Source organism: Erpetoichthys calabaricus, chromosome 10 (assembly GCF_900747795.2).
Source record: "Erpetoichthys calabaricus chromosome 10, fErpCal1.3, whole genome shotgun sequence".
Classification (NCBI taxonomy): Eukaryota; Metazoa; Chordata; class Cladistia; order Polypteriformes; family Polypteridae; genus Erpetoichthys; species Erpetoichthys calabaricus.
In genome coordinates, this window is record NC_041403.2 from 158,172,622 (window position 1) to 158,192,624 (window position 20,003).

Here is a 20,003-nt window from a genome sequence, read left to right on the forward strand (position 1 = left end):
ATCCAAATAGCTACTGAATCGCGAAGCTGCGGTGGTCTGCAGGTGGGCCCATCCCGATAAATCACTTCGTCCTCCTTAATGGAGCGGCTTCACTACCTGGTAGGGAAGGCGGCCGTCCGTATTGTCTGCTCGGCTCTTATTGGAGGGCGGGGCTAAATGCTTAAGTGGCAAATCCTTTAAGCGCTCGAGCGGGTTCGTGAAAGCCCGCGTAAATTACCCAATTGCAGAGCCGCACCGCTACGCGTCACCGCTGTTTCAGTTTGCACCGCTGGACTCAAACCAAACCCCGCATGACGCTGGCGAAGAAACGGTGAGTGCCTGATTTAATCTAAATATAAGTTATCGCTAAAATGTTTCTAACCGGTTCAGCATACGTTTTTCTTTATTATCAATGTCATTTTTGCTATCTTCATTTTCTTTCAGCTGCTCCCGTTAGGGGTTGCCACAGCGGATCATCTTTTTCCATATTTTCCTGTCCTCTACATCTTGCACTGTTAAACCCACTACCTGCATGTCCTCCCTCACAACATCCATAAACCTCCTCTTAGGCTTTTCCCTTTCCCTGGCAGCTCTATTCTTAATATCCTTCTCCCAATATACCCAATAAACCAACGCAATCTCGCCTCTCTGACTTTGTCTCTCAACCGTTCAAATGTCATTTTTGCTATAATCCCTGTAAATTGTAGAACGTAATAGAATTTAAAAGACTGCTTGGTCTTGCGCCTTTATGATTAATTTAGTTCAAGGCCCCGTGTACGTATCTCCAGGGCCGGATTAAGACGCTTAGAGATCCCAAGCACTTAAAAAAAATGTGTTGCTCCTATTTTCTATCGTCACTATTTTATATATGAATAAGTAGGGTTTTTTTTTCGTTTAATGTGGGAGCCCTTTTTTGCGAAACCCGGTTCAGCTAGCAACATTTGCAGTTTTCCACCATATGGTCCATGGTAAATCTGGCAATGGAAAATAATACCTTGATACCCTAAGCACGTGCTTAGTTTGCTTGATGGTTAATCTAGCCCTGCGTACTTCGTTCTGTTCAATTAAAAATAATGGCGTGAAAACTGCACATCTAGAAATTGACGACCTATTACGAAATTATGCTCCAAAAATGTGACTAAAGACCACGAGCCTTGAATGTTCTGCTGTGACATACGACGGCGCGGTATTGCAAGTGGATGGACCTCAAAGATCTCAGAGTCTTTTAGATATTAAAGTATAAATAAGAGCCCCCTCCCAGTGGTCAGTGCATGCCTTGTGAGGACTGTGACGGTGGGTAGTCGAGTAACGGATATTGCCGAGTGTATCCATATCGTGTATTTGCGGAGCCGTAATGTCGACCGTAGGCTATTCACGTTGCAAGGGGGGCAACTGCTTAACACTCCAAACCCCCATCTTAAGCGACCCCCTGGAAATTAAAAAGCCATCAAATAGTCCACCACATGCCCCTCTACTTTTTTTTTTTTGATAGATAGATAGATACTTTATTAATCCCAAGGGGAAATTCACATACTCCAGCAAAAATTCACATACTCCAACTTTTAAGAAGCCAGTTGGCATAATAATAGGCAAGCACTACGTTTTCAAACTTTTAATTTATTGTATGCAGTTTGAATTAAAGTATATTTAACTGTGAAATGAAACTTTTGCGGGGAGTGCATTATTGTCCTTAGCTTTTTTCCTCCGCCCCCCTTCAAAACTATTTCTGCCTATCAGATTCACCTGTGCCATCGGAGTGCGTGTTTTGTCCTTTCCTTTTTTTCTCCGCCCCCGTGTTAAACCTTCTGGCACCGCCCCTGTCTGTTTCAGTCATCTGCGACAGAGCGCATAGAGTGCAGGAGTGGTTTACAGTACGTAATGACCGTTGTGACCACACCGTGACCATTTTAGCGTTAATGCACAATCCAAGTCTGTATGTATCATGAAATGTTGCACTCCTTTACGAGGATGGTCTGGAAGAAATTCATCTCGATGTAGTTTTTCTTTGTAGTTTGTTTCTCCTTGCATGATAAAATTCGTCAATTTTAAGATACGAATATCCTGATCGATATTCTCAATTGCTAATTTATCGTTTATTTCGTACTGAGTAAAATTTCAAGTTGCAGCCAGCATTTGAGCACCGTGCTGGGGTGTTTTCCCTCTGATTACGAGTCATTTAACAAAATGCGAGTAAATACTGCTGTTCATTAGCAAACTGGCAATGAAGTGTAAAACGAATACTCGTCAAAGCTCTCATTTATTTATATGTAAATGTTTGGTGACACCCCCAGGCAAACTGCTCGTTTCCACTGAACTTTCAAAACAAAACCTCTGCAGAACACAAACAAAAAAACATTACATTTTAGTTCAAAATTATTGTTTATCTGCTGAATTTAACAGACAAAAAAATAATAAAAAATGAATTGCAAATGACTGTCTATACTTCCTTCTAGAATTATATTTCCTGTGACAGCTGCTACCACACAGTATATCAGGTCCTTCCTGTGCCTTTTGAATTTGTGGCCTTAAAGGTCTTGTTTGCTTCTTTATTTTCAGCACTTGTTTCTAAAATGTCTTGTCTTAGCAAAGTATTGTTTTATGTACTTCAGGCATTGACATTTTTGATGAAGTTTCCAACTGAGCACTGTTGTGTCAATTTTTTTTTTAAGCAGCCCTGAACCGTGAGCCACTGTTTTGGGTGAAAGGTCCTTTCATATATGTGGGCTCTGTTTTGCATATCTGACCAGTGTGTAAGCAGATCTCAGAGATTAAAGTATACACTGTCCTATAACTTCGTTTTTATGTAAATACACCGCCATGTCTGCCTGCTCCGCTCACCGTGGACCGATTTCACTGAAATTTGGTACACTTTTTTTGTTGATACAGTTCAATTTTCTTTGAGATAATTTTGAAGATAGATATACGGCGTTTTGAAAATTCCAAAACTCATCTTATTTTTCCATCTTTGTAAATTGAGATATCCAGTAAAACCTTATATGCTGAATAAATTTACTCCTTTAACTTTATCTTGAGTTTGTTTTAACTTGCTAATGTTTCTCTTTTACACATTTAATAGCCACTCTTGGTGGAAAAACAGATCAGCAATGCAAGAAATTTAGACATCAGCAGAGACGGATGCGCAGCAGGAAACTCAAGATCATTTCAAGTGCTTGCACAGGTGGATTTCACCATAGGACTCTTCATCAGGTAATTATTTAAACATTTTGTGGCGCATGTACCACAATTACCCATAGACCCTCCATTGCCAACAACTAAAAATACTAGATTGATTGATGCAACTTTTACATCATCTGAGTTGGAATCCAATGTCCATGAAAGCCATTTCAAGACCCACAACCCTATTTGGGCGTGGTTTTTAATTATCAACAAATATTAAATGCTGTAGTGTCCCAGTACATCTAATTATATTCTATCACCACTGTTATTTGTACTTATGACTTGTTACAAAAATATTTATTAACAAGAATGTGCCCTTTTTTGAAATAAAATTTATAATACTTTAAACAGCAATTTATTAAATCCCTGATCACACTTTAACATTACACTCTGCATACATTTTCTAACTTGCTATAATGTTTTTGAAAATCGAAATTGCAACATATCTCTCTCGTCATTACATGCTTTTTAAGAGTCCTCTTTATTTTCAAGTCTGTTGTCTGGCTTGAGGTGCTTATGGCTGTTAAGAGCAGGCCCAATACCCAGAGAGTTTGATAGGGTCAGAGTATTTATAGTCTGGAATTGTTTTCACCTGGCATTATTGGAAGCCTACAAAGTCAATCAAAAAAAAAAAATCTAAACACTAGCCAGACTTTTCCACTTCACGGGTATAAAGTATTAACATAGATCTGATTTTGATAGTCCTGTAATCGGATCATCGCTTCAGCTGATGCTGCAAATTGTGTCACTAGTCACAAGCATGTGGAGAAGCTGGAGTCCCCATTGAACCAAATAGGCTTACAGTATAAATGCTTGTAATTCTTTTCATATGCTTCTAGTCATCTAGATCAGTCTGAGGAGGCATTGTTTCAACTATCTTGGAACTAAACAATAAATGCACTTTACAATAATTTTCATTAAAACATGCTGCCACAGTAAAATACAAGGTAGCATTTGTCATAAAGCCCCATAACCAAATATATTTAGTCAGTAAATAAAGGAACAAAATGTCAAACAGATGACCAGCTTCGATATATTTTATAATCTCGTTTTTTGGCTAGACTTCACATACATTGAATAAGAGACAGACACAAAGAAATAGATGTTAAATTTTCTTTATTAATCCTTGACAAAAAAGCTTAAAAAATGCAATCTCATTTACTGTCAAGTTCTCAAGTATAGATAGTGATTTACATATAGCCAAAATATTTTTATTAAAAAAAACTTTATTGCCTAGACCCATAAATTCAGAGCTCAAATAGAAAACCGCCTGATATTTAGCACTAAAAACCTTTGACCAAATGATCAAAGTAATTTGTCATGTTGTCTGTTGAATAAGCTCATTAGGCTTCTGCATGTTCCATGAGGAGAGAAATCCCAAGATTGGAAACAATCCCTTAAAGGGCCCATCAAACAAAACACTTCCTTCTTAACAATTATAAATGGCCTATCTGAAATCCAACCAAGGGAAGTTTGAGTCTTTCTTCAGCCGCCTACAGTATTTTATGATATTAGCATCTATATTTTTATAACATTTTTAGGCTCCTGTTGACCTTTCAACTGGGTTACAAAACAGGAAGAAATTCACATTGTCAATCATATTGAAGATTAGGAAGGCAAGCCTGACATCCAACCTGCACTCATCTACATAAAAAAATCCAATGATTAGCAGGTCGTAAAAAGTATTAACTTAAAGCAATAAAACATCATGTTATACTGTCTGCTGTAATCATTTATTTATGAAGTTTAACATTCCTCCACTGGTGTATAGCTTCACATACTGTACTTTGAACTTTACTACGAGAGAGGGCAGGTTAGGGGCACTTTATGCAACTACTGTGTGGACTTCTGTACATGTAAGATGCCCTGCTTGCCTAAACTTTTCTTGGTTGATTTGTTTACAAGCCATTCATTTTATACATTATGATGGAGAAATCTACACTACCATGTCATCAGTGCTACACATTAGCATGAGGAAGGGGTCACGTATAAGATGGGGCAGATCACTTAATCAGGTGTTTGAAGTCAGTTTCTTTTTGTAATGCGATGATGTGCTCATTGTATGTTTCATACTGTTTGAGAATGACACAAACATATAGTATGCTGTTCTTGCTATACTTTCTATTTATTTAACTACTCATTTCTATCCATACCATCTATTTGGATTGTTCTGTAACTGCAGCCTGAGCTGTTTACATGACTTGTTGAAGGTCACAGTGGAGGCACTAAACTGGCAGCCCTGCAAAATAAACAAAAGTTGTTTTTAAAGATCATTGCGTGATCACCACTTGTAAGTTTAGTTTGGTCTACAAGATGTTACTCAACAGAAGAACAGCATTTAGAATATGCCTGAAACTGGTCCAGTTTTTAGTAAAAGTCGGTAGAGCTCATTTATCAAGGAGGCTGGCACATTTCAGCAGTTTAGTAGTCCATTAAAATAGGATCACCCTCTCATAAAGCTTTTAACATTTTTAATGACTAGGATAAAAACATTTTTGGCACATTAGTAATCCTGAAAATATTCAAATGCTCTGTTTCACTGTATGTGTTTGTAAACACTACATTTATCATTTGTACGCTTGAAGAGTTTTACCCCAGGTTCAAACATTTTACTCTTTTATTATACAACATATATTTCAGCACAATAACAGAAGCTGGGTTTTGGAAATAGTACTCGGGCTCGGTTTATAGTGCACAATGTTCCACAGCCCTGTACCAAGACTAGCTTTTGAGTTACACTACCACCACAGGAAACTGGTGAAATTTAAACATGCACCCTTTAAACATCAGATCTCAGTTTTGCTTTCTACATAGTTCCAGTTTCACATTAAACCAAGCTGGTTTTAAAGCTAAGACTAGGGTTCTTGGTGTCTGATGGGGCTGCCAGTTTTAGGGGCCCGGGCCATGTTCTTCTTCTATATTTCAGACATTTAAAATTGACTGTGGTACAACTGCTCTACTCACTTAGCTCTAATTTGTCTCGTGTATACTGAAATGGCAGCTGACACTCGAATAAGCAGTGTCACATTTGATGGATCATTGAGCCAGTGATAGGGTAGTAAAAGAGCAGCTCGGGATGGACCCTTGTCAGTAGATTACACTTGAATTGGAATTTTGTGAAAGCAGCTACATCGCTTGTCCCCTTTTGGCTTCCTCCTTTTAGGGAAATCTAAAAACCTTGCAACGTGTCCACTCTGTTTGCCCTTAATAAGTGAAGAGCATTCAAAATGTTATTTTAGTTTTTATCCCAGTCATATTCTAAATCACAGTATCCGATACTGGAGTAAAACAGTAGATCTTTATGACAACTTTGATGCTCTGGGCTGTCATTTACTTCATTATGGCAGGAGACAATGTCTAGTGGCTAAAGTCCCCACACATGGCAATTTTAAATATTATACAAAAATATTTGTCTTAATTATGACTTGTATATCCCCTGCCTGTACTACCATAAGCCTCAGAGAGCAGCATGTCACCAAATTCATAAACTGGATCTGAAGAAGGTAGCAAATCTGTAAAGAAGCCACTGTTTGAGAGAATGGTTTAAAAATAAAACATGGCAGTTTTCAGACCCTTGATGGAAGAGGAGTAGTCGATTACATTCTTCACGTTTACTCAACTTCTTTCCAACCTGGAGGTACAAATAAAGAAACTAAGAGAAAACATTTGGTCCTTTTAAAAAAAGGAATGTAGCTGGATATTTTGCTCTGTGCACATGAAGTGCAACTTACATCTTCCTTCATCTGAAAAACATGTTAAAAAAAGGCTAATAACACAGGTCCTTATGTCAGTCTTCTGGAAGACCAAGGTTCATCAGAGGTCACAGAGCCGGCCAGGGAGGCTCCTCAACCAAGACTACTTTTCAAAATAAGGCAGGTAGAAGAATCGAAAGCCTTTCCTCCCACGTACAGCAAAATAAATGAAGATCACATGATAAACTGTTGGGGGAGAGACAGCAAAGATTTGAGGTGGAAGGATGGCACAAAGTATGTCAAGAATAGACAGACTAGTATGGTTGATGCTTACCTCCAGGAATTATTAGCAGGAACCCAGGGACAAAGAAGATTGCACTGGAAACACCTGTGGATGATGAATCAAAGAGTGAGAGGATGTGGTTGATCCTTAGGAACTTCGTTTCTTCACACATGTCTACACCCAACCCCCTTTACCTGAGGCAGGGTTCAGCTGCACTCCAATGCCAGTGAAAATTAGCGCTGAGGAGAAACAGCAGAGATATGCCACTTGTTATTGTCATAATATAGGTGGACAGCACAGTGTTTTCATCTTTTAACATTTACTTTTACTGGTTATTTAATATTGTCACCATTTTCTTGTGAAGAAATTGTTATGAACCTGCCATTTTGGATTTTTTGGTTGCTATCATGCCATGCATCTCTGGAGACACGTCTAGCGTCAAGGACACGCTTACTTTTTGTTTTAGTGGCCATCTTATGCAAATACATTTTTTCCATCTCTTTTTCTCTCTCACTCGCTCTAGCACATAAAAATTACTTTCTCCAGCAATGTATGAGGAACATTCAAAAAGTTTCCGCACTTTTATATTTTCGTTGGAAACGGTGAAAGCGGGGGGAGTAGTAATTGGGCATTAAAGTTGGTACGACACTAGGAAAATTGCAAAGGTGACTATGTAGAAAAGTGATGTAATTTGTTTTTGAATTTCTTAATAGAGATAAAAAAAAGTGTGGAACCTTTTTGAACGTCCCTCGTATTTGTTTGAGGGCTTTTGATTAGTTCTAGACAGACACCTGTCCTGCCCTTAAGCTTGTCTACTCTTTTGATTTAGTTATAGACCTTTTTGGCCTCCATTGTGCCAAGCAAAGCTCTGTCCAGTCTACTTTTTCTGGTTTTGCCATAAAATACCTCCACATCAACCTTGCCATATTTAAAAAAAAAAAAAAAAGTTTTAACAGATCCCATAAGTGAGAATTTAATTTTTTCCTCAATTTTAAATAGCATGGAACATCAGCTACCCATTACTGAAACTCACCTGTTCCAACAATTACTAACAGGAAGGAAGCAAAGACTACTTTTTTATTTTTCACGATCAGAGGATGCTGCATCCAGCTGCCAAACGAGAGAAAACAGAGTAGACATGAGCTCAGTCAATATAAGTCACCCCAACCCTTCCCCTTCACCCGACCACCATCTTTACCTGAAACACTCCCTGTAGGACAACTGAGTGGTATTGCTGATGGTGCTGAAGGACCACTGGGAGCTGCGAGTCGAACTTCTGCCTGTATTTCTAGTACAAAGAGATGAAAAGTGTATGTAAAAAAACCTGAATTTCCCTGAAAAGAGACATTTTAAATATAGGGCCAGGAGCTGGGACTGTACCTTGTAATAAAAATATTGCCAACAGGCCTGCTGTTGCTGTACATGCCCTCCTCGTCATTCTGAAGATTCTGTGGGGAAATACACAAGGTTTCTCATTAACACACATTGTAGTTCATGGCCCTGAGAGTTCTCATTGAGCACAAATAGCGACAGAGTTTCTTTGCAGCCTTTGTTGATTTTCATAGAGCGTTTGACACAGTTGATCAAGCTATCCTGTGAGACATCCTGAGACCTTGCAGGATCCCCCTGAAGTTGATGGATATCATGACAGGCCTGTGCACGTGTACTGCGAGTGGTGTGTAGAGTGGAGGCAGAACCTCTGTGCTTTTCCCAGTTGATTCTTGGGTTCATCAGGGGTGTGTTCTGCTCCTACCCTGTTCAATGTTTGCATGGAATGGGTGTTGGGCAGGGTTTTGGGGTCTAGTGGCTGTGGGGCATCTGTTCGTGATGAAAGATTCACTTATCTTGACTTTACCGGCGACGCTGTGATTTTCGCAGAGTCAATGCAGGCTCTGATCAGGACTGTTAAGGGACTGAGTGAGGAGTATGAGTGTCTGGGCTTGCGAGTGTAATGGATAAAGACCAATATCAAACCCATCTTGGGCATAGCCCAAGTGTAGTGTATCTGTTTGCAAAGAGTGTTGACTGTATTGAGAGATTTACTTAACTCGGCAGTGACATTCATGTCTCTGGTGACTCTTCCGATGAAGTCAGCAGATGTATTGGAAGAGTGGGGAAGGGGGGGGGGGGGGGCATGAGGTTGCTGGAAGGGGATGTGTGGTGCTCCTGATATCCTTGCAAAAGGATGGAGCTTCAAGTTTTTAGAGTCTTGGCGCTTCCTGTTTTGCTATATGGAGGTGAGACATGAATGCTATCCAGTGACCTGGGACAAAGACTGGATTCCTTCAGTACTGTGTCTCTTCGGAGAAGAGCTTAACCTGATTTGACCTGACCTGTACTTTGTGGTAGATTCCTGGTTCAACATTATTACATAATGCAATCATTTGGGCTCACTTAATCCAGTTCAGGGACATAGGATGCTGAAGGCTGTCCCAGCATGTACCAAGTCTAGACACTAGTCTATCACAGGGCCAATTCAAACACACAACCAAATGGGGGCAACGGAAAAGGTCTCCAACTTATGATGCACATGTTTGGGATGCTGAAGAAACACCTACAATTCAAAGGGAAGTATGCAAATGGCTGCACGATGGAAAGGTATGAGAAACCAAGAAGGTCCACATATTTGTTGTGCAGCTAGTCCAAATGAGTTATTTCTTCAAAAAATGTTACATATGCATTTGCCATGTGAAACAATGTTCTAAAGTTAAGCATTTTGTATAAGTTTGAAAGAATATCTTGCCCTCACTGGTACTTACAATGTAGGCTAATGGGGCACGGGGCATCACTAGAAAATAAAAACAAACTTACTGAATACATCCAAGAAAGTTAGACTATTGATCTGCATCATGCAATTACACACACATAAAATAATTTATGCATGTAATTTTTGAATAAAAAACACCACTATTACGAGCTTCATCCATTTTAAAGGAAGACTAGCTGTGTAAGTGATCTCAGAATTTTTCTTCTTCTGTAATAAGCTTTCACTCCCCAAGAACATGATTTCCATTTGAAAGACCAAATCACATTAAAGTTTTCTTGGCATGTGGTTGGTTTTGTTTTAATTTACTTTGGTATTTATGTGGGACCTCACACAGGTGAATAGAAAATTTATTTTTACCATAAGAAATTAGTACCAGGAATATGCAAGAAAAAATACTATTTCCACATCTATGTGGGACCTCACACAGGTGAATAGAAAATTTATTTTTACCATAAGAAATTAGTACCAGGAATATGCGATAAAAAATACTATTTACACATCCCTTTTGTTTCCAAAAAACATGTCAGAAACACATATGGTTCCACTTCATCAGTAAATTTTTAGGCTTTTATTTTCCTGTGGTGTTTCATGCCCATTAGTCCCTATTATAAAGCTCCAGTGATAGCACAGTATTTTTTTAAATATAGAGAGGATTGCTAAAAATTCTGTCGAGAAGAATGAGAAAGAATCATTCTTAAACAACGTGTCAAACTGGTACATACTTACCCCAAAAATATTATTGATAAATTATTAATGTGTAGGCCTTGAATATTTATGCTAACACTAAACTTTTTAGAGTTTTTCTTGTTCAGCTAAATATCTACAGAATATTGGTTTATTTTCACTATGGAAATGTTTTGTTACATCATAAGAGCTCAAATCCAAAATACTGAATGGATAAATATGTGTACAAAATCTTTGTCATGCTGAAAATTATGATGGCTTTCAAGTGGATTTAATACTTTTAAAACTGCATGTTTTAATTAACCAGATGCATTGCTAACCCCAACAGTTACTGATGAAGGTAGGTTGCTCTTTTGGATAAGAACTTATTTGGAGTAACTGAACTTTTCCAGATTCAAAGGCAAACATATTCACTGCTGAGTTTGTTCAAAAATGTTTATTTTAGCATAACCTGAATTAAACTGTGCCTGTTTGAGTGTGTGTGTGTGACAGAATATGTGCCAAATTACACTACAATTGACTCCAGCCCCACCCCCATGATCCTGAATTAGATTAAGCTGGTCCAGTAAAAGATTAATAGCACTAAAATGTAGGAACTATTGTGTATGTCAGATTTTTTTAGTTCATTACAAAGTTTTTCATTTTTTAAACTGGTCAGAAGATACATTTTAAACAACCTTTTTTATTTGAAATACAACTACTGTAGTTTGTTTTTCTACAGTTTGACTTCAGAGGGGAGGATCTTTTAACATAAGACCAACTCCTGCAGTATGAGAGATAAGGAGAAAGGCAGTGCTGGAAAAGGGGAGCTGACCTCAACTATAGTAGACTAAAATTTCTAAAGCACTTTTAAGCAATGGCTAAAGGGTAACTAACAGAATTTAACAGACAGGATGCACATTTTTAACAATGACTCCCCCAGTGTTTCCCTTTGTAGTCGATTTAACTATACAACACTCTACATTTTGTGTTGCTCTGTTTATAATCTTGGATGTTATTTCAGCTATAGTTTCATAAATATGGATTTAGCAGGATTGACAATGTATATACTATGTATTCACATATATCCATTTTAAAAATAATTTTCAATTAATATTATTTCAACTCTTTAAAGTACAATGTTTTGCTTACTCTTGGTAACAGTGGTGAAAGGGATCAGATGGAAGAAAGCTGAAAGTGTATGTGATAGCAGTGGTTATTTATAATGCAGTTTTAAATTATTGTGGCAAAATATCATACTGTTCATGGTTAGAAGTCAGTACTAGTCCATAATTCTGTCTGTAAAACAGCCCCTATAAATCTTGAGTGTCTCTAAAAACACATTTTTAATTACTGTATTTTCATTTACTTATCTTATTTGTTATCTTTCTAGCCTTTGCAGCCTCTCTTAAAAAGATTTACATTCAATGTCCTTCAACACTAACAAGAAAAATCCTTTACATTGTTCCTTTTCCAGAATAAGGCAGAAAATTATTTTTAATATTTTGAATTGGTCTCTTGAGCTGCTCAATATGAGCTTTTCTAGTTTTTTTTCTGCCCTAGATGCAATGATTTCAGCTATGATTTTGCTCACATTTCTGCTGCTTGTACAGTCACTTAGGTCTGTAGTGAGAAGACAACATAAGAGTGAATCTGTTAGTAAGTCCCATGTGTTATCAAGTTTTTCTCTCTTCTTCTTTTTGTGTAAAAGGTTAAATAGTTATATACTGTACATGGTAAGTCAGTGTCATTGTTCCAAAGGCTAACTTGGCATTAGTATTATTTAAAGTTCCTCTACAGTAAAGGTTTGCAAGCACTCGAGTATTCTAATGTTGACATTATGAAAATAAATTTTTAGTTTTAAGTGTGTCTGGATGAGGCAATAATCCCACTAGTCAAGGGAACTCACACAATTCTGTCACCTCTCGCTTTTTTTATGTGGATGTCTACCGTAATTGCAGGTTTAGGCTGCAGAGTCTTTGCCACTGCATGTGAAACTGAACAGTGCTACATCCGTTTAGTCAAGGAAAAGGTTTACATTGAATGTTTGCCTTACCCATCAACAACCTGATGGATCAGTCATTTTGCCTGTGGCAACTGATAACCCAGAAAACCTATTATTTATCAACACATTAATGCCCCCAACCCACACAAAACACACACTGCATCCACTGAAAGCATTTGTTGAATATATGTGAATTACTTGCTTTTGACATGAGGAACGTAGAAATCAGCATATCCTCACAACTCTTTCATCCCTGGTAATAATGATATAAATGCCACAGTAAACACACAAATCATAGGATTGTAGCAAGGCACAGGATTGCTAAACCTACCACTAGGCTTACATTTACAATATGGGAACAATAGGATTAAGAGGTAATGTGTGCGTGTGACATTCCCTGCTAGGTCTCACAGTGCTCACACATGTACAGTCTCATCCCCTGCAAAGCTGATTAATAGACACATATAGTTCTGAAATCTACATCATTGAAAGGCCAATCTTAAGTGTAATGGAAGCGCATATAAACTGTGAAGCCATTGTCTTGTGAAGTGATGTGCTTCTCTTATTATGCATAGGGTCAATAGGCTCCCCTGCTAGGCATCTCAATGGACACATACAATCTGATATCCTCCTGTGTGACCTTGCTTGGTCGTATCTTTTCTCAGGGCCCCACTCAAACGCATATATACATATACATATGGATTCCCTACTACTACATCTCAGCCTTTACCAGGTTAATCAGTTGACTCACTCAATTACATACCACACACGTCCTTAAAAGATACACACATTTTCATATCCACCTTTGTTCCACCGTGATCAGAAATTGGTTATAGTTTCATGCAGCCATATGGTCTCGTCAAGTGTCTACACAGATTGTATAACACAGTATATAAAAATACACAATCTGACCTTTAGCCATATACCTGGTTATTAAGCTATTCACATGTACACACTAACCCCGTTCTATCCAATACAAACACCACACAAGTTCTTGTCCTGAATTTACAACGTTGCCCACAGTGCATTACCTGATACTTTAAGTTGGATTCATCCAACTCGGAGCTCGGGTTGTGGCCGTTGCTCCGTCCTGTCGGAAGGCTCAAATTAGTTTTCCTGTCGAAGTTTAAAGTTCCAAAGCGGGCCGGTGACGTGATATCCCGGTCATCTTCGTCGGTCTCAATCTCAAAAGCGTCGTCGATGGAAAAATCGGCTGCGATTTTCGCCGAAGAGGTCATTTCGGCATGATTTCTATATACTATATAGAAACATATATTCCCGGGGATCGGTCTGATTAAATACAGGGCTTCGCGCCCTGTTCAGTACCAATAGTCAGTCTGGTAAGCCGTCTCGCTTCCCTTTCATTGTCCAACACACCGGTCAGAACCGGAAAGGCATTTCCACGACCTTTAGCGAGTAGGTTTCAGAGTTTGGGATTTCTTCTCGAGACGTCTTTTTGTACTTTACAAATTGTTTTGTTTGAAGACAATCATAATGCGCTTCCTAAGTCGTGCTCATTTTAACTCTTTTCGAGTTTTCCTTAGGAGATATTTGACTTTTCCGAGCTATACAGCCGGAAACAACTCGTCCCTAATGAAATACAGTAAAATGACCGCAAGAAACTTTGTCTGTACAAACTCGATCTTCAATCCATTACTCGCTTTTGAGATATATGTAGCCTAAACCAAGAGTTCAGGGTATAGTAGTTGCTAACCAATTGTTCTTGTCTCGCGAGATAAAAATGAAACGCCTACTCAAGAGAGAGGGCGGAGTGATAAATAAAAGGGCGTGGTTATGAAAAATAGAAGCAAGGCTGACGACTGTCCGGGAAGTGCGGGGGATTGGCCATTAAAATGTCTATCTTACCGTTAAGAATCAAGTCCTTAACTACGTTCGAACACCAAAAAACCACATAAATCTTTTTTTGTATACAGTTCCAGTCCTATTTTTGTATTGTTGCCCATCGTTTTGTTTACAATCCACCCCGCTGTCTTTCCATAACTGGTAGGATCCAGCTCTCCTAACCTACCTGTCCCTGTACGGTTCTGTTCCTTACTATCTGCAGTGTTTTGTTCTGGCTCCGTATCCCGCCATGCGAAAATGCACATTGTTTTAGAAAAAAACATAATCTGAAAGTCTCATAATCAAATTCAGGTTCTCGTTGGACAAGAGCCTTCCTCTGTTGGCACTGCGCGTTCTATAAAAGACGCATATGAAGAACCATCCATCCATTATCCAACCCGCTATATCCTAACTACGGGGCTCTGCTGGAACCAATCCCAGTCAACAAAGGGAGCAAGGCAGGAAACAAACCCCGGGCAGGCGCGCGCACACACCAAGCACACACTAGGGACAAATTAGGATCGCCAATGCACCTAACCTACATGTCTTTGGGGGAAACCCACGCAGAATATGTAGGAGAGAACATGCAAACACTACGCAGGGAGGACCCGGGAACCGAACCCGGGTCTCCTAACTGCGAGGCAGCAGCATTACCCACTGCGCCACCGTAATCAAGAACAAAAAAAAAAAAAAGTCGACGTACAAGTATTACAAACATAGTCAAAGCACCGAAAATCAATTAAAAATAATTTTAATAGATTTCTCTTTTATTCTTTATTTTTAACATAAATAGAAATCTTTACATGTACAGTTAGCAAGTTAATAAAAAATATCAGTTTCTATTATATTTTAGTAATACAGAAAAAACACCTGCTCTCTTAATTACAATCTTGCATCAGCTTTCCTCAAGAAAAATCTTCCCTTAAAGACTTTTAAATCTAAATTTGCTTATACACAGTATGTGTAAAATGTATAGGAGCTGACAAATATGGCTTATTTATTTATTTAGTTAGTTAAAACAGTATGTGTTCTTATACTGCAAATGGGAGTATATTAAATAACCTTAACAGAGTCAGAGATTCTTACAATTATAAGCAAGGAGGGGCTTACTAGAAAAATCCCCTCTAGATCTGACCCAAAACAAAAAAGAAAGTAGATTTGTGGCTTTAAATTCAGATGCTTTATCTCTTGTTAGTTGATGTTATGCTGTGTGTTGCTTTGTTTTTCCTCCCTTCAGGATTGCTGGAATTTCTGACTCTGTATTTCTCATGAAAGGAATGTAGATATTCTTCTGCCCATTTTAACAGCGGTAGGTGCAAGGCAGGATGCCACTTCATCACTGGTCACACTCCAGTTCAATTTGGTGCTGCAAATCAACTTTAAATCACATTTTTGGACAGCCCCAGTGCAACACAGACAGAACTTTCAAACTCCACATAAAAGGTATCCTACTCAGGAATCAAGCCTGGAGTGACCTGCTTGTCACAAATGGCAGTTCTATGAAGCTGTGAAGTCTTCATAGAACTAGCACCTCCATGCTATTCAAGGCACATAATGCTTTGGTATGAATGGTGGTTAAGTAAAGGGCGCCCTGACTAAAGACATGTAGTGTGGTGCAAGTATAGATTAAATATAGTATGTTCCTTCATTTATAAAGTTTATTCTGTTCGCAATCAGAAAGTTTATAAATGCTCAGGAATTCTTTTTATTACAAAACTCAATTAATGCTGTTAGCTTTATGTTCATCATGCCATATGGCATATGGATTCAAACCATTGTTTTGACTCAGGAGAAGAATGCAAAGCATTGCATTTTTTAAATTCTCCTTTATTAATTAATAAGCTATACAAGTTGAATATTTTATTAGTTTGTATCAACTATCCCAATCCCAAAACATGCATGTGAGGGTGCATTGTGTGTATCAGTTGACACAATCACCCCCTTTTACTTAAACCCAACAAACACATCTTCGGGATATGGAGGAATAACCCAGAGAAAACCTTATACACACAGAGGAAGATTGTGCTAACTTTGCATTGTAATTGGGCATTAAACTCATTTTGTTAGAGCTTAATTTCACCGTATGGATGCTTACACCCACCAATCAAAAAATATATAAGTGCATTATTTTACCAAAAAATTGCATTATATTGCAATAATTAATTATTGCATTATTTCTTGAAATAATTGCACTATTTTGCAAAAAAATGATTATAGTGTTACTTCACAAAAGAACTGAATTATTTCACAAAAGCATGCCTGCTTGGGTTGGTAATAACCATGTACACCTCTAGTGACAATTATTGAGGGACAGGTTAAGCACATGAATAGCATGCAATCAAGTTACAAGAACTAAACAAAAGTTCTAGGTATATATTTAATCCTAAACTGAGGGGTAAATTTAATCTACTCAGTTTAGCATCATAGGGAGTCAGTGATTATCAGAGCAGCACAGGGTATAATCAACAAGCAAACATGATGGATGGTAAGCATGTCCTTTGTATGGTACAATCACACAACCAAGCAGAAAAAATTGTGTTGTGTGCAAGCCAATAACACAAACCTATAAGTAAAGTATCAGTTTTGTTTTAGATATTTTGAAACGGTGTGATCTGGGGGCACAGCAGCTAGTGTTCAGATGTCGAATTTTCAGGGGCTGTGGTCGGGGATGTAAAAAGGGGGATGAGTGTTATACTTCACAGCACATACAGGACTAAAAGTGTTTTCTTAGTTGAGAAAAATTACTAACACATTTCCAGCATTCGGTGTTAAAACAGATAATCATACACAGTGAAGCACATTCACTAATACCGATCAATCCTGCCTGCACTGGGAGAATATGCAAACCAATGTAGTCCCTGGCACTTTGAGACAGAAATACTTTGCTATGAGTCTGCCTACTCAACTTTAATTTGATTAAAACTAAATGTACGCCTGTAAGTTTTGTTTATTTCTTGTCTCTAAATATGCATGACACATGCTTGTGCTTAATCTCTCTGTCAGCTGTCACCACACGGCCCATGCGCACGCGTGCAATATAATAACGGCAGCAGCAGGCAAATTCTCGGCAAAATAACGCAATAATTATTTAGAAATAAGGCAATATATTTTTTGTAAGCTTCCATAGGTACCGCGAAAAAATGGATCAATTCAAATAAAAAAGCGTAAGAAGTAAACGCTGGCGTTCACCAACTGTACATTGGAGAAATGGCCTTAAGAATGTTACAATATTGTATTATTTAAACCGAACGCGTTTCTATTGAAAATCATGATTTTGGGCAATCCAGGGAGAACGTAACTGCACGGTACTGAAAAATATAAAACCACCGTTCGATTAGGGAACTGAGTCATCTCAATCCAGTAAAGGGTCCCAGTAGCAACGGTCAACCCTGGAGGGGGCGCCAGTCCAGAGAACACAGCTTCGTACCTGGTCACTTGAGAACCTCCAGTATCCACTTCTTTGACTTGTAAGAAGGAAACTGACATATCGAGGGAAAGGTTCCACACAAACGAATGAAAAATTGTCATGGGCATTGGTATAACATAAGAAGAAAAAAGGAGTCGTCTTTGTAATGGTTTAAGAATAAAAAATAAACAAACTTGGATTTACGAGGGACGTTCAAAAAGTTTCCGCACTTTTGTTTAATTCTATTTATTAGGAATTTCAAAAAGAAATTGCATCACTTTTCTACACAGTCACCTTAGTTTGAAATGCAATTTTCCCCTCGTCGTACCAGCTTTTTAATACCCAATTACTACTCCTTCCACTTTCACCGTTTCCAACTAAAGCATAAAACGTAGACTGCTGGTGTCCTGTCCGAGGTTGCATTTTTCAAAGTTGGGCAAGAGTGATAAACAAATAAATAAAATAACGCCGTAATCTGTTGTGTCTCGTGCAAAAACACCGGTGTACTTTATAGATTAAGGTGTGCTGAATCCGTTTCTGCAATTGGATTATTTTGTAATACCACAAACGATTTCTGATTCAGTGAAGACGTCGTTTTGAACAAAAAAAACAACTTTTTTCAAATACGTTATTTTTATTTTATTGAATGAATATTTTTCAAGGTTCAGAATATTATTTTAAGTATATTTTGAGCTGGAATCGTTAGTCTTTCTCGTTCCTAAAATTTGGGCAGAAACAACCTAAAATCACACATTTTTTTTTACTCTTAACCGGTATTTTTTGGTCTCTCCTTACTCTTTTAATGTAGCCAGGGATTTATATTTTGGAGGTTAGAAAAATGTCTTTTTTTATTGTCCAGAAGAAAGGAAATCGTTATGGTGTTTACAGAAATATGCAAGGTTAGATTGATCCAGCCAGTGCCTTGACTGGGTAACCGATAAGCAAACGGTAAAATAATACACAGCCTTCCTTCATTCAGACAATCAATGTTACTATTTTTACAAAACTTTTTGAGAGGGGTAGACAGAATATCAAATCATTTGGTGATGAATCCCGCTAGTTAACTAAACCTTTCCTTTTGACCCACATGGTTCATTTGCACCTCAGTCTGTCTAAGCAGTGAAGGTCGTTTTATTTTTAAAGTTCTTTTGAGGAAGCGGATACACAGTATTCTCGGGAACATAAAGACGGAAAACTATACGAGATGGTAACTAGGGAGCTCGTCTTTTCCTACCTAGCAACCTGAATGCATCATGTCTATAAAAATTCATCTCGTACACTCTGATTTGGATTTTTTTTTACAGAGAACACAGGAGTGGCCTCTGATGACCCGGCGAGAGATTCCACCTGGACATCGCTCAGATATCTCAGATAGTGGCGAGTGGAATGACCAGCAGGCATCCAATGTGAAATACATTTAGCGGATTATAAGAGGACAAAACTTCCAAGTGTTTACTTTTTGTAACATATTTAAAAAATTGTGTACTTTATATATTTTTTTCAATGCTAAATAATAAATAAAAAATGCTACTTGTTTTCTAAAAAGTTTTTAAAACCTTCGTCTCTCATAAAACCGGATGCGGTAGATCAATTCTGTGGCTGGATTTGGATTCAGAACCCTCAAATTTATAAAGTACACATACAATTTATGACAAGAGCGTTTTTTCCTTTTCTTTTTTCAAGACAAATGCAATCATTTCGATACCTTACAAAATAGATAGATAGATACTTTATTAATCCCAAGGGGAAATTCACAATTCACAAATATAAATCACACAAGAAAATCAGTCGTGTCCATTATATCTCTGATGCATGCATTGCCGGACTAGGTCTCTCTCTCTCTCTCTCTCTCTCTGCTTTAAGTTCTCGGAACGTTCCGAACACTTGGTCCCCGCCCCTCGCAGATCACTCCGGAAATTGCCGAAGCTGTTGTTCTAAGACCAAAGATGGCAGACCTTATCGTTAAGTTAGCAGCGGATGGCATCCAGAAAAAGATTCTTCATGCAGGCAAACAACCGCTGCCGGCGTTTATCGAAGGAACCAAGGTAAGGCGGCGGTCGGAGACAGTTACCGTAGCAAGGGGCTTGGCCTCTTTTAATCGGACGTTGGTCTCCCTTTGATTTCAAAACGATGGTAGCGGCCCGGAGAATTGAGCGCAGGCTGCTCGGCCTCAGGGTCCGTCTCAATCT

At 38.3% G+C, this 20,003-nt stretch overlaps 2 protein-coding genes across 2 annotated transcripts in view; one reads left to right on the top strand and one right to left on the bottom strand.

Annotated features, from left to right (window-relative positions):
- Positions 1-4,255: 4,255 nt before the first annotated feature.
- On the bottom strand, positions 4,256-14,295 carry tmem134 (transmembrane protein 134). The gene is made up of 7 exons (XM_028812208.2): positions 13,598-14,295; positions 8,512-8,579; positions 8,330-8,419; positions 8,165-8,241; positions 7,326-7,370; positions 7,183-7,236; positions 4,256-7,094 (listed from the first exon to the last, which is right to left on the bottom strand). Exons 1-7 carry the CDS (start codon positions 13,802-13,804, stop codon positions 7,012-7,014), a joined length of 624 nt encoding a protein of 207 aa, XP_028668041.2. The 5' UTR covers positions 13,805-14,295; the 3' UTR covers positions 4,256-7,011.
- Positions 14,296-19,705: 5,410 nt separating this feature from the next.
- Positions 19,706-20,003, top strand: part of aip (aryl hydrocarbon receptor interacting protein) — a 31,028-nt gene continuing 30,730 nt past the window's right edge. Inside the window, exon 1 of the mRNA XM_028812209.2 lies at positions 19,706-19,859. Coding sequence (XP_028668042.1) covers positions 19,761-19,859 — 99 coding nt within the window. The 5' untranslated portion in view covers positions 19,706-19,760. The remainder of the gene's footprint in view (positions 19,860-20,003) is intronic.